Genomic DNA, 13,310 nt, shown 5'->3' with positions numbered 1-13,310 from the left:
AGGTTGAAGCTCATTCCGTAGGCGAAACCTAAAGCTCCACGGCATGTATGCTTACCAATGAGAGCTAAATCAGTGTAGTTGATTCAACACCGTGCTCATACTAAGAATGTTATTGTACGAACTGCTCATTCCCCCTTTCTAGCATTTCTCTGGGCACTAATCACTCAATCTGTGCCGTGTGATAATACCAGTTTACTGATCAGAACATACTCGAAGTATCCAACTTTATGCGGTGGTGATTGGTGGTAATGATGGACACGTCGACATGCATAAATCCCGGAATATTTCCAGGGTTATCGGAAATCCCGGATTTACAAATGTATGGAATAACCGGTACTTCGCAGCAGATTTCATTAACAATTTACCTGTTATCTACTACTGAATTTCTTCTTATAGAGATACCCACACTACGCAGTGACCTTCTTCCAGCTCTCTCTAGCCTTCAACCCCTCCCACCACTTCTGCACATGAGGAAACTTGCTCACCAGCTCCGTGAATCCGAATGGCTCAATAAAGACCCCATACGGCAAGTGAGCCAAGTCCGCCAGTGTGAGTTGCTGCCCGGCCAGATAAGGCTGCTTGGACAGGACCCGCTCGTAACCTTCGAGAGTGAGTTCGAGCTGGGAAAAGAGGGATTGGACACGGGCTTCGTCGGTCTCTCCGTGACCTTTGCGGGCCTTGAAGACCTTTTCGTAGGCGATCTGAGAAGCGAGGGGGTCGAAGTAGGATTGTTCGATGGAGAGGGCCTATCCCATTACCTTCATTAGCGTCTCAGGACTTCCGATGCATTTGAGGAATAGGAATATGTACCTGCTGGTAATAGGCAAAGGCCTTTAGATCCGATTCAGGAGGGGCCAAGTCAGTGCCCTGGCCGCGGTACTTGGTAGCGATGTATTGAGTGATGGCTCGACTCTCTGTTCACGGAAGTAGTGTTATTAGGGTATGTCTCGAGATCGTTTATCGCAACACCAACCGTAGATCTGAATGCCTGTTTCTGTATCCTGTAGCACAGGTACCTTGCCAAAGGGCTGGAGATCGTTCAGATAAGAGGAGGTCCTCTGCTCGCCCTTGGCCAGGTCGATTGGAACGATTTCAACGTCCAGCCCTTTCTCGGCCAGGGCAGTGCGCACGCGACGGGTGCAGGTGGAGTGAACGAAGCCGTATAGCTTGAGAGTCATGTTGGAAGGATGAGGTGAGATGCCCTTAGTGAGATTTAAGCCAAAGAAAATGAAGATAAAGCGATGGTGGTGAATGCGACCGAGGGGAAGGAGGGGAAGGTCGGGGATAGTTGCATTGAGATGCAAGTCTGGCACGTCATCTCGGGTTCCCCACCACCGCGGAATCATTCCGGCATATAAACAAAATTCTCTTCATGTGCTTACAAAAGACTGATTGATGACAAAATTTCCAATTTAAACAACTACCAACTGATGGACTAAGATGAGGGCCGACGGGGTCGGAAGGTGGCCCACAAGGTTGGCACAGACATGGCGAAGTTATCCAGTTCCTTGCCATCAAAGGCCCGCTGCTCATCGGCTAGCTGGATGTGATATTCTCCAACGATCATCGCCAAAGCCATGCGCATCTCCATCCAGGCAATACTCTTACCTACGCAGTCATACGAGCCTATGCAGAGACACATCTTAGTCGACGAAATCACTGAAGATATGGGTTGACAGACTCACCTCGTGAAAATGGAATGAATGGCACATCGGCCAGATTTTTGATTGACGCCCACCGTTCAGGACGAAACTGGTCAGCATCCTCCCAATAGCGCTCATCACGTTGGATGGCAAAGGTCGGCACGGACACTATCACATCCCCCGGTAAGTGGAGATCCTTGTCCACCTGCAGTCCCTGCGGCGGAGTGACGCGCACCAGACCATCCAGCACCGATGGCTTCAACCGCAGTGTCTCGTTGATTACCGCTGTCAGGTACGGGAGATCCTTCACCTTTTCATATGACAAGTCCTCTATACCCTCGGGCACTCTCTCATCGAGCTCGCGCTGGAGCTGGACCTGCGCGCCCGGATGCGTCGCGAGGTAATAGATCGTATTGATCAACGCAGATGCCGTCGTGTCGCTAGAATATCCGATCATATTTCGTCAGCATATTTCGATTCGTCTGGATCCTACCAAGCTTGGGGCTCAGGGCCAACCTTACCTGCCAGCCGACATGATGAACCAGGCATCATCCTTGATTGCTTGCTCCGTGGGTGGCGCGCCAGGATCACCATTCTCCTGGCCTTGAATCAACCAGCTAATGATGTCTTTAGGCTCACTCAACTTGGCTCTAGACTAGAGATACATTAGCACAGCCAGACGGTGATATTTTTACAGAAGCGGATGGAAGATATACCGCACGCCTCGTATCAAACAATTCATGACAGCGATGCCGGAACGGATTAAGGGTCGCGGACAGACCGGGAATCCTCATCAAGAGTGGCGGGATCCACGGCATAGTGCCGGCCACTGCAACGTATCGCTGGCCCTCGTCGATAATTTGCAGCTCAGGGATCCTCTTTCCGGTCTTCAGCATCCCCAGCTCCGCTCCCAGGACAACGTGTCCCATGACATCGAATGCGTAACAGTTGATCCAGTTAGTAACGTCCATGGGCCGCCCTTGGTGCTCCCGGATCTTCTTTATCAGGATCTTGCTTTGTTCCTGCACGAAATTATGATAGCATTGGATACCTGGTGCCACACACTTCTGTCAGTGGTCTGGTGGTACCGCGATCGGAAGGAAGAAGTTTGGTCAGAATCGCACCTTTAGCTGCTTGATCCCACTGTCGACGCCGCTTGCTGTGCACCTTGAGGTCGCGGATGGCAAACAATGTCTTCTTGTCGTTCTCATGAGTGATCTGATCGTACCAGGGTCCCTTAATACATCGGCTAGGAGGGCCATAGATGGCTTGAATGGCCGAGGCGCGACAAACGGAAATCTCGCGGGGACCTGTTGAGAGTGTCAGTTGAGAGGACCGGAAGCAAGGCTGGAGAAGGTCCATATTACCAATGCGAACGACATCACCATACTGCTGGTGCAGACGCTGGATAGTATAGTGCATCTGCGCATCCTTGACGGTATGGTAGGCGGCGTAGTGACGTGAAACACGGGCTGCGACCGGGCCCGGCACATTGCGCAGTCGGTGGAAGAAAAGCCGGTACACGACGATATTCCCGAACAGGCCGGTGAACAGCGCGCCATCTAGGAACAATACTCGAAGAAAGATTTCAGATGTGCTTGAGGTGTTGCCTAAAAAGGCTGGAGCTAGGGAAATCAGGGCAATGTGGGCAAGAGTGAAGATGCCAAACAACCTCAACAGGTGTTTCTCGATTTCGCCCGAGCGAGTGATAAAGGCCAGCAGCACTCCGGCCAAGGTACCAAAGGCACCCAGCTGGGTCCATGGACTCTCCATATTCTGATAATGTTGGTTCGTTTCGACTATTCTGATGGCTTGATGATCTTAAACAAGAAAGCATCCAGGTCAGAGCCCTTCTTATAGGCGTAGGCGGGCTCTGGACCTTGTGAAGACAAGTAGAGAAGGCACCTCTTAAGTCAGTGAATCTCCAAACAGTCACGACTGCTGGCAGGAATAAGAAGGACTGACTGGGTGAATGGATTTTAGGGAGGACGTCCCCTAAGTCCCTATATATATCATTTCACCAGTGATACTAGTGTAGATGTGAGGCTGAGACTGACTGGTACTTACCGTCCGCTCAGGCGTGCATTTCCGGCATGAGACGGGCACCAAGTGACCCACTTATTCAGTCCCTCAACGAGATGGATGGAATTACTAGTCGAACCCACCAATGAACGGCACTAGTATAGACGCGATCATCAAATCTAAAGTAGCCGGCCGTGTGTTTCTTTGTTTGTATAGCACCCCCCGGCCTTGCACTAGAATAGCGCCATGGTGTGGCACCCCTAATGTTCGCCGGTTGAGATTCCAAACGTTGGCAATCCACGATCCCCAGCCTCAACAGTTCCTAAGAACTCCATATCCAATATCCAAAAGGCCTTATCGATGGCCCTGAAAGTAGAGTTCAAGAAAAGAGTTCGGGTTCAACCAAGGAACAGCGTCTTCCCCGCTCCCGACTCAATCTCCACCTCGACTGACGCCGTCGATCTCATGAAGCACCGAACAACGCACCACTACCCCCATACAGCTCAGCTGCTATAGAGCACGTAGCTACTCCCGACAAAATGCTTGTTGCTGTTCTTCCAGCCTCACCCAAATCAGCTCAAGAGACCATCCGGGCTCTTCTGGAAGCAGACCAGTTAACTGCTCCAGTCCACGTGCGCGCCATCTACCGCGACCCTGCCAAAGCCCCCGCTGAGTTTGTCGCACATGGTAGCTTCCATGCGGTCGCAGGTGATCTCAGCAATGCAGCCAGCCTAGACCTAGGAAACGCTGATACCGTCTTTGCCATCACACCGCCGCGCTATGATGGCACCGACATGATGCAGTGGGCCCGCCAGGCCTCGGAAAATACTCGCGCAGCGATCCAGAAGGCCGGGACGGTGAAACGCTTGGTGCTCCTTTCTAGCATGGGGGCCGAACAGCCAGAGGGAACAGTGCGTCTGCCTCCACGTCGTGGTTTATACGAACAGAAATTAATAAACTCACATAGGGAGAAATCATGACGAATCACATTGCGGAAGAGATTCTCAAGGACGTTGTGCCCGAGGTGGTTTTCATGCGATGTGCCTACTTTATGGAAAACTGGGCGCCAGCCATGGAAACCGTCCAGTCAAATCATCCACATCTGTCCTCGGTCATCACTCCGCTGGATTATGAAATTCCAATGGTAAGATTGGCATTCTGGTGACGAGAAATGAATAGCTATAGGATTACTGGCTGAAACTATTACTTTGCAAGGTTTCCGTTGCCGATATCGGAAAGGCATGCGCCACCTATATAATGGCCATGGATCACCCCAAGAGTCCATATATCGTGGAAGTCCACGGTCCACGAGAGTACACGGCGAAGGACGTACAGAAAGCATTCCAAGACGTGGCCGGACATGCAGTCGAACTCAAACCCGTTGAAAAAGCAGATTTGCCCGCGTTTTTCGGCCAATTTCTACCTGAAGCTTCGGTCGGTCCGTTTGTAGAGATGACTCGGAGTTTCTTGCCGGGAGGAATTATTGCGAAAGAATCTGGAAATTCTCCATCTCCGGACCGCATGTATCGTGGTCGGACGGAGCTCGTGGATGCTATTCGGCGAATGTTCAAAAGGGGGTAGGCTGAGGTCGATGGTTGATGGGCCGTAGTTGAACCTTGTTCTGTCAGTGTTATCACTGGTATCCTCATGCATTTAATAATGTTTATTATCACATTGATGAATGTACCCTGCCTCATGCCAAGGTCGCCCATGCGTGTTTCGTATTATGCCGATAATTTCTTTTGCTCAATATATAATCCTCAGGCCAAGGCAGCTGGAACAGTTGAGGACAAGGAAATAATAGTTATGGTGAGCTAGAACGAAGGAAAAAGTACAGTTGACAAATATAGAACTAGATGATAGTCATTGGGTATCAAATCGTGCTAAAGCTTACACTCAGTAAACATCTTCCTCCTTGCTTGTTCGGCCTGCTCCTGTACATCCAAATCCCAAAGCCATCGCAATCGTTGTTGAAATGTCTCTCGTAGCTTATTTCCATCATCCCCCACACCGTCCAAGCACAAGCACAATAGATAGGCATTTTCCTTACTCGTAGTGACCACATGCTGACTTCGCGGTCGACGGACTTGATCGTAAGCTCTGAAAGCTTCCACGACGGCATCTACGCTATTTACTCGCGGGTCGCTCAAGAGCTCTGCCAGGACGTGGGCATCCTCGATGGCCTGACCGGCGCCTGCGCCTTGATGTGGCGTAGAGGCATGAGCTGCGTCACCCAGGATGGCCACGCGAGATTTAGTGTACGTCGACAAATGGGGATGCTCGAAGATGGCCCATTGCGAAGGGTCAGGCATGCGCTGGTGGCAGTTAGTGTACGCTCCCTCGAAGAATATCACTGACGTACCTCGACGAGAGCCTGCACATATCTTCCCATACCCTGGGCATCTCGTTGCATGTTTCCTTTACTTGCTGGTCGAACCCATGCCTCATGATCCCAGGTCTCACTCAGGATGTAGAGGCCAAAGTTCACCTTTTTGGCACGCATGATGGGGTAGGAGATTGCATAGGCGCCTTTGCCGAGATACATGGTGGATACGCGGGCGCGTTGATCACCGACGGCCGTCACCATCTCATCCATGTCAAAGACAGCCCGGTAGGCATACATGCCACTATACCGAGGCTGTTTGGCAGCAGATTCCTCGGGTAGCATTGATTCCTTGACCTTGGATTTTATCCCATCACATCCTACCACTACATCAGCCATAGCGGTTGTGCCATCTCCAAAATGTAGCCGGACCCCGTCTGTTGTTTCCGTCAGTTGGTTCAACCGTTTGCCAAAATGAACGATTTCGGGAGGGACCAGAGCCACGAGGGCGGCGAGGAAGTCCGCACGTCTCAGCGTCGTCTGTCCCGACGGCAGGGCCTTTAGGTTCATTAGAGTTTCGCCTTCATGGTCGCCGGTGGCCCAAACGAGTTCAAACCACGTTTGTTTGTATTTTTCATAGCCGGGGCTATCCGCGTGGGTTGTGACAAGAGCATCGTAGATGGCTCGAATCTCTGGGTCGATGAGGGGCATAGCCCGGTGAGCTGCCGGACCAATGGACAGCCCTAGCCCGATCTCTGCAAAGGCAGCGGCGGCCTCATAAATTTGAACCGGAACCTGACGTCGTAGCAGACCGACCGCGAGAACGAGGCCACCGATGCCTCCACCGATGATGGTGACGGTAAACGGTCGGAGTGGGCCCATAATGATGATTTGATGGGCAGCAACTTTGGTTCGGGCGGGGATAAGAAAATAGTGCCCTCAACTAGACTAAACCTCGGCTCGCACTCCCCACTCTCTTTCTTTTTCTGTCTGTCGCGTTAGGGGTATGGTTCCTCCCACTCCCAGTTCCTCGTTCAGGTCCAGATCTGGTCTGACATGGGTGGTGGGAGAGCCAGGGGGGCATCAAGGGAGGATTAGAAATAGATGGTTATCAATGCGACGACGACAGGAAAGTGAGCCGCGGTGCCCCTGAGAGGATGGCCATTAATAATTTGGATCACCACGAACAAAGCGCGCAGGAAGCGAAGATGGCAGGGATGTCCCATCTGGAAGGACTGTGAGTGGCGTGATCCCATGTCAAGGAATCCAGCCAATGTCACCAAGAATAGACTAAGACAACTAGTGGCCTGCTTAGATTGAGGGGAAATCGACGTGTCGCGGTCATCCCCGATCAGCCAGCCCCAAATGATGACTCCTTGCTTTGTTTCCGACGGATTCAGGATGCGTGATTTTTTACGACAATGGAATTGATTGGAGGGCTGTCATTAACCAATTGAAATTAGAGTCTGACAGCCGTTGATCCAGACTAGTAGTAGTATCGAGGCATGGAGCCCTCTCGTGCCTGGCAGATGCCCTATTCTTTTGTGTCGGCCGGTTTCCCCGCGATATCTCCGGGCCCGTGCCTGCATCTCTTCCCGTGTTCGAGTTGGATTGACTCCAGTCAGTGCTGTTCAGCTCCCCCACAAATTCCCGGTCTTAATGCTTAACCCTCTATTCCAAAGTCACACATTTCACACATTGCACACTCTAGTCACTGGGATCGCCATCTATGTGCTACAATATATCCTACCAACGGATGTTATCGCAAATATGAGGAGCTTCACAGCACCCCATATCAACTTCTCCCTGAAAGCTACTTCAAGTCGTAGACCAGGAGCACACGACAGGTCGTGTGTGTGGAGCCCTCCGTGGAGCACCAACAGATGAATGACTGTGCCAGCTGGAAATCATCCCGCCCTCCTCCATCCTCATTGGCACACTTCCAATCCACACCAAACAAGACATCAAGAGATCTCGGGCGTGTCCGGCTGCACCCACGGACCAGGTTCATGCGCATAACTTCCTTCGACCTTGGTCTGGACGGACTGAGATCCACGATCCCTTTCCCTTCCGGGCATAGACAGGCCGATTAGGTTGACTTAGCTGGCTATCCCCTGATGGCCTTACGCACGCCTGCCAGGATCAGAGATTTTTTATTCCTGGTCTGTCCCGGGGTACAAAGTCTTTTGCTGGAGCCTACCCCGGGTACTTGTCGGTCCCTTCACAGAATACGGATGATTGCGTTGGATTGTTTCTTCTTCTACTCAGCGGTGCGGTTCGGTCAAATGCATCATGCTGCCCTGGATACGGGCGGTTGACGACAATGCCTCTCAGGCATCAGTCGTCGTAGTCCCGACCATTGTGACCACGGTCATTGCCGTGGTACTTACACTGCTGCGGCTGTACGTTCGAAAATTTGTCATGAGGACACTGTCCTGGGATGACTGGTTCAACCTCCTCGCGACGGTAAGGGCTGCGCTGGCAGGACTGTTCAACGATTTCACTGATGCCCTTGGACTCAGCTGACCACCCTCGTCGCCATGGCCTTGATCCTCGCTGCAGTCCCGTACGGACTAGGTCGCCATTATGACACCCTCGACGTCGACCGTGCCATCTATTGCATCAAGCTCATGCGGATGTGCCTCTTTCCGTTGCTGTTCTCGACTATCTTCCTGAAAATATCCATCAGTCTTCTCTTGATGAGGCTGTTGTACGTTCTACCAGAGGCTAACTCGACGGAATATAGGCTAACAAGGCATCTAGTCTTACAACCAAGGTGTGGAAGATATTTTTCTGGTGCTTCATTGCCTTCAATACGATCACGAGCCTTCTTGATGCCGCTATTGTCCTCCCTCAATGTGATCCGGTAGCGCGAACATGGGACAAACGAGTAGATGGAACTTGTTGGCCTAGTTCGGCAATCAATGGGGCGGCCATTGCGCAAGGAAGTAAGAAACCCTCTGATATTTCTTTGGATCACCGGCTAAGACGTAAGTGTAGCAATCGCCGCAGGAACAGACATCGTGCTATCCATCCTACCCATCGTGTTTCTATGGAAGGTTAAAATCCCGATCAAAGTGAAGACAGCCATATGCGGGCTCATGGCACTGGGGTTTGCGTGAGTCTATTCTATGCTCAGGCCGGATGGTATGCTGACTTCGGATACTAGGAGTGCGGGGTTTGCACTTGCGCGAACAATGTACGTTTCCACCTTGACCGAGTCATCGGATCCGACATGTACGTGCATACCTTGCGATCCAACTTTTGTCATAATTTTACTAATATGGGGCTAGGGGACTACGTGAATCTCTACATGTGTGCATTGTAAGCGAGCTCTTTACCACATACACTTCGTAATGCTAACCACCTCATAGCCTAGAATCCTCCATTGGAGTCATCGCTGCCGCAGCACCCTCCGTGAGACCCCTCCTTCGTCCCGGATTCTGGAACAAGGAATACTCCCGGTCAAGATCCCGCTCTTTCCCGCTGCATACTTTGACTGCCAAGAAGAGCGCACGGCCGGTCTGGGGCGATACCCTGTTCGATACAAGGCTCGATCTGGAAGACCGCCCGATCAATTCGAGGGACAGCGAGTCCAAGCTGTGGCCACAGCTGAGCATGGCTATTGTGAAGCGGACATCAATAGAGGTAGTGACCAACTCTTTGACGCATAGTGAGGTGAAAGCCATGGGACGGCGAAGTGCTTAGAGTTTTGTACAGATAAAGACTGGTTGGATGCAAAAGTTTTCCACATATAATTCCTGCTACTGAACAGAGCTAGAGAGGCTAATGTCACTTTAATTACCCGGGTATATACTCATGCCTGCCGTTCAGTTCCCCTCACCGACTGCTAAACCAGTTAGCGTAAGACAGAAGAGTGTTGTCCGGTCATAAATCCTTCCATCCAATCTTTTCCCATGTCGAATCTGTCCATCTTGTGACTGCTGATCTATCCCCTTCTCTCATGACTGTGCGCTGAAGCTAGGAAAACCTAATTTATGTTGGATTTCACAATCCAACATCAATTTTCCACAAAAGTAAATCCGGTATCAGATGCTGGTTATCTGATTAGATTATTCTCGGTACCGGATATGCACAACTGAGGACAACTTCCGAGAGCAAGAGTGGACTCCTCGCTTGCTTGTCGTCGTCATGGGGTAATAACTAGCAAGACAGATTTTCGTCGCCATCGAATAACATCGGAGCAATAAGGTCGTGGACCTGACTCTGACAGTGGAGATGTCGGACATCGGAGACAGCCAAGTTGATCTGCCCCGACGGGAACTGCAGATCTTATCCCTCCGGGGTTCTGGGCGCCAAGAACGCCTGCCCCGTTCACTTCACGTCTGTCGGATTCTCGCCGGTCTTTTCAAGAGGTTTCTGCGGGATCGAGAATATTAAATGGGATGAACATGGGAGATTTAAGAATATGTCTGGGTGTTGAGGTCTCCGATTCCCGTCGCAGGACCTGGCATATCTCCTCAAGTCAGGCAACGGAATCTTGATGCTGTTCCTGTACTTTAACTATGGCCGGAAACAAGGGTCACTAGTTGAATTGCCCCTCAGGGCTGTGGGTTCAGCCCTGAATTTTCGCTCCAATAGATGCGAACACAATGCTATTTCATCTTATCTGGTGCAGACCATCGTCGGACAACGGACATCGGAGAGAACTCTCCGGCCGCGTCATTATTCATGCCTCAAATCATTGGACTCTTGGCAGATGGAAGTACAGCACTTATCTGATACTCCGGTGTCCGCCAACATCCGGCCGTCTACACCAATACCAATGGGACCATGAGCTGTCGGCAAATCTGAAATTTCAGCAGATATAAAGCGAAACAATACGATATTGGTCAAACACACTGCCCTCCGGTCGAATCCTATCAGTCTGTTACCCGGCAGAGGCGAACAGATCCAACGTGTCTGGCTGCACCGTATCCAGTTCACGCACAACTCGCTAGGGTATGGGCAGGATTGTGCACGGATTCCACATGTCCCACATCACCCTGAGTATCTCAATATCCACCGGGTACATGATTTAGCCGGTATCCTCCCCAGTCCTGTAGGAAAGGGACGCGCAAGTGGATTTCACCGAACGGTGCTGCACGCTTAGCGATGTTTCAGCAAAATCTGCATCAGACGCGGGGCAAGTGCGCTTTTGCTCCAGGTCGGAGTGCATAAATACCACCGTCTTCTCGCTCGTCAGTTTTCCGCTCAGGCGTCGCTCATTCGAAGATCAGATCAAGTCTTAGAATATCGGGCAGTCCTCCGCAACCATGCGCTGCTTCCTCCTCCCCCTTCTTGGCCTTGCCGCCGTCCCGGCCCTTGGAGGCTGTCCCTTCGCACACACTGCGAATATGGACATTGATGACATGGTGAAGGCACACGCTCACATGTCCCGAGGGTTGGTGGCATCCAAGAGCAGCCCCTCAACTGTTCCTACCTCCTCTACTACCCCTACCGTCGGCAAGAAGGGCGTGTTCATGATGAACCGCATTGCTCCTGGCACCTCTGAACTATACATTGCCAACACGGACGGCAGCAATGAGCGTCCACTCCTCTCCGACCCCGTCTTCGAGTACCACGCCTCCTTCTCTCCTGACGGAGAATGGATTACTTTCACCAGCGAGCGCAACGGCGACGGTAACTCTGACATCTACCGGGTGCGGACCAACGGCTCTGATCTGCAGGAGCTGGTCGCCACCCCAGCAGTGGAAGACTCCGTCGTGATCTCTCCCAACGGCCGTCTGGCAGCCTACGTCTCCACCGCCAACAACATGAAGGCAAACATCTGGGTCCTCGACCTGCAGACCGGCGCGCAGTGGAACCTCACCAACACCCCCAGCACTGCTGCCAACTCCTCCCTCATGGAGAGCTATCTCCGCCCTGCCTGGTCCCCCGATGGCGAATGGATCGCCTTCTCTTCGGACCGCAACACCCAATGGGACGGACACGGCGAGCCGACCTTCCTCGGCCGCACGGGCTGGGAGACGACACAAGAGCTCTCCCTTTATGCCATCCGTCCCAACGGCTCCGACTTCCGCCAGATCATCTCCAAACCCTATTACTCCCTGGGATCTCCCAAGTGGTCAGCCGACGGTAAACGCATCGTCTACTACGAAATGACCCGGGAAGATACCTACAACGCCCACCGTCCGGAAACCATCACCACGGCCAACTCAACCATCATGTCGGTCGATTTCGCCACCGGCACCGATGTGCGTGTTGAAGTCGCCGGCTCGGGCGTCAAGCAATTCCCGCAGTACCTAGATAGGAACGGCACCATCGCCTACACCCTCAAGGGCGGCACCAGCGAGGGCTTCTACACCACCGCAGGGCTGTATGTCAACACGACCTCAGCGACCCTCCGATCCCCGGCATGGTCTCCCGACGGCAAGCAAGTGGTCTACGAAAAGACTACATGGAGCATCCGCGCGGGATACAAGAAACTTTACAGCTGGGACAGCGACTGGGACTACAGGTTCACGGACGTCTTCCCCCAGATCTCGCACCAGGAGCGCATCGCCATCACACAGAAGCAGCTGGGAAACTCGTCCATCGTCACGCTGAACACGACTGGTTCTGACCTGCAACTCGTCTACGATCCCAGCACGGCAGACTTCGTTAGCGACGATGAAACCACAGGTCTGAGCGCCTACCAGCCCAGTTGGTCCCCCTGCGGCGAGTGGCTTGTCTTCGGCGTGGGATTCTGGTTTGAGACTCGAGAAGCCTCCGGCGGATGGATCGTGCGGGCCACCGCCAATGGGAGCTACTCCGAGGTACTCGTAAATAGCAGCTACTCCATCACCGAGGATGGGGCCCTAAACAATGGATTCCCAAGCTTCTCGCCAGACGGCAAGAAAGTAGTGTATCGGGTATGGGGAGCCGACACCGCGACATACGGCAACGCCAGCGAGATCGGGTTGCGGGTACTGGATCTTGAGACGCGAAACACAACTGTTCTGACGACTGAGTGGGATAATCTGCCCCAGTTCTCTCCTGATGAAGAGCTCATCCTGTTTACGCGCAAGACTAGCACGTACAATTACGATGTGTGCACCATTCGACCGGACGGGACGGATCTGCGCGTGTTGACAAGCAGTGGTGCCAACGATGCGCATGCGGTGTGGTCGCAGGATGGACGGATTATGTGGTCTACCGGCATGTATGGGTTCAGGTACGAGTGTGCCTTGTATGATGATACCTTTCAGCCGTATGGACAGATTATGATAATGGATAAGGATGGGGGGAACAAGAAGTTGCTGACGAACTCGATGTGGGAGGATTCGATGCCGTTGTTTTTGCCGAGGGATGTGCTTTAG

At 52.3% G+C, this 13,310-nt stretch overlaps 6 protein-coding genes across 6 annotated transcripts; 3 read left to right on the top strand and 3 right to left on the bottom strand.

Annotated features, from left to right (window-relative positions):
* Positions 1 to 407: 407 nt before the first annotated feature.
* Positions 408 to 1,178, bottom strand: AtWU_08049 (glutathione S-transferase family protein; the record flags this gene model as incomplete). The annotated part of the gene is made up of 3 exons (XM_035503158.1): positions 408 to 746; positions 811 to 914; positions 974 to 1,178. The coding sequence occupies 3 exons, from the start codon at positions 1,176 to 1,178 to the stop codon at positions 408 to 410; spliced, it is 648 nt and encodes a 215-aa protein (XP_035359051.1).
* A 257-nt stretch (positions 1,179 to 1,435) lies between these two features.
* Positions 1,436 to 3,416, bottom strand: AtWU_08048 (cytochrome P450; the record flags this gene model as incomplete). Its single annotated transcript, XM_035503157.1, has 6 exons — positions 1,436 to 1,626; positions 1,686 to 2,083; positions 2,165 to 2,298; positions 2,360 to 2,694; positions 2,768 to 2,953; positions 3,011 to 3,416. The coding sequence occupies 6 exons, from the start codon at positions 3,414 to 3,416 to the stop codon at positions 1,436 to 1,438; spliced, it is 1,650 nt and encodes a 549-aa protein (XP_035359050.1).
* Positions 3,417 to 4,204: 788 nt separating this feature from the next.
* On the top strand, positions 4,205 to 5,246 carry AtWU_08047 (NAD(P)-binding protein; the record flags this gene model as incomplete). The annotated part of the gene is made up of 3 exons (XM_035503156.1): positions 4,205 to 4,576; positions 4,633 to 4,809; positions 4,881 to 5,246. The coding sequence occupies 3 exons, from the start codon at positions 4,205 to 4,207 to the stop codon at positions 5,244 to 5,246; spliced, it is 915 nt and encodes a 304-aa protein (XP_035359049.1).
* A 302-nt stretch (positions 5,247 to 5,548) lies between these two features.
* On the bottom strand, positions 5,549 to 6,870 carry AtWU_08046 (putative salicylate hydroxylase; the record flags this gene model as incomplete). The annotated part of the gene is made up of 2 exons (XM_035503155.1): positions 5,549 to 5,980; positions 6,028 to 6,870. The coding sequence occupies 2 exons, from the start codon at positions 6,868 to 6,870 to the stop codon at positions 5,549 to 5,551; spliced, it is 1,275 nt and encodes a 424-aa protein (XP_035359048.1).
* A 1,410-nt stretch (positions 6,871 to 8,280) lies between these two features.
* AtWU_08045 (taurine catabolism dioxygenase TauD, TfdA family protein) lies at positions 8,281 to 9,696 on the top strand (the record flags this gene model as incomplete). The annotated part of the gene is made up of 7 exons (XM_035503154.1): positions 8,281 to 8,454; positions 8,511 to 8,698; positions 8,752 to 8,936; positions 8,989 to 9,106; positions 9,158 to 9,225; positions 9,282 to 9,312; positions 9,363 to 9,696. The coding sequence occupies 7 exons, from the start codon at positions 8,281 to 8,283 to the stop codon at positions 9,694 to 9,696; spliced, it is 1,098 nt and encodes a 365-aa protein (XP_035359047.1).
* Positions 9,697 to 11,264: 1,568 nt separating this feature from the next.
* AtWU_08044 (TolB family protein) lies at positions 11,265 to 13,310 on the top strand (the record flags this gene model as incomplete). Its single annotated transcript, XM_035503153.1, has 1 exon — positions 11,265 to 13,310. The coding sequence occupies one exon, from the start codon at positions 11,265 to 11,267 to the stop codon at positions 13,308 to 13,310; it is 2,046 nt and encodes a 681-aa protein (XP_035359046.1).

This window comes from Aspergillus tubingensis, assembly GCF_013340325.1.
Source record: "Aspergillus tubingensis WU-2223L DNA, scaffold_8, whole genome shotgun sequence".
NCBI lineage: Eukaryota > Fungi > Ascomycota > Eurotiomycetes > Eurotiales > Aspergillaceae > Aspergillus > Aspergillus tubingensis.
The sequence above is the reverse complement of the archived record's forward strand: the minus strand, read 5'-3'. Positions and strand labels throughout refer to the sequence as shown.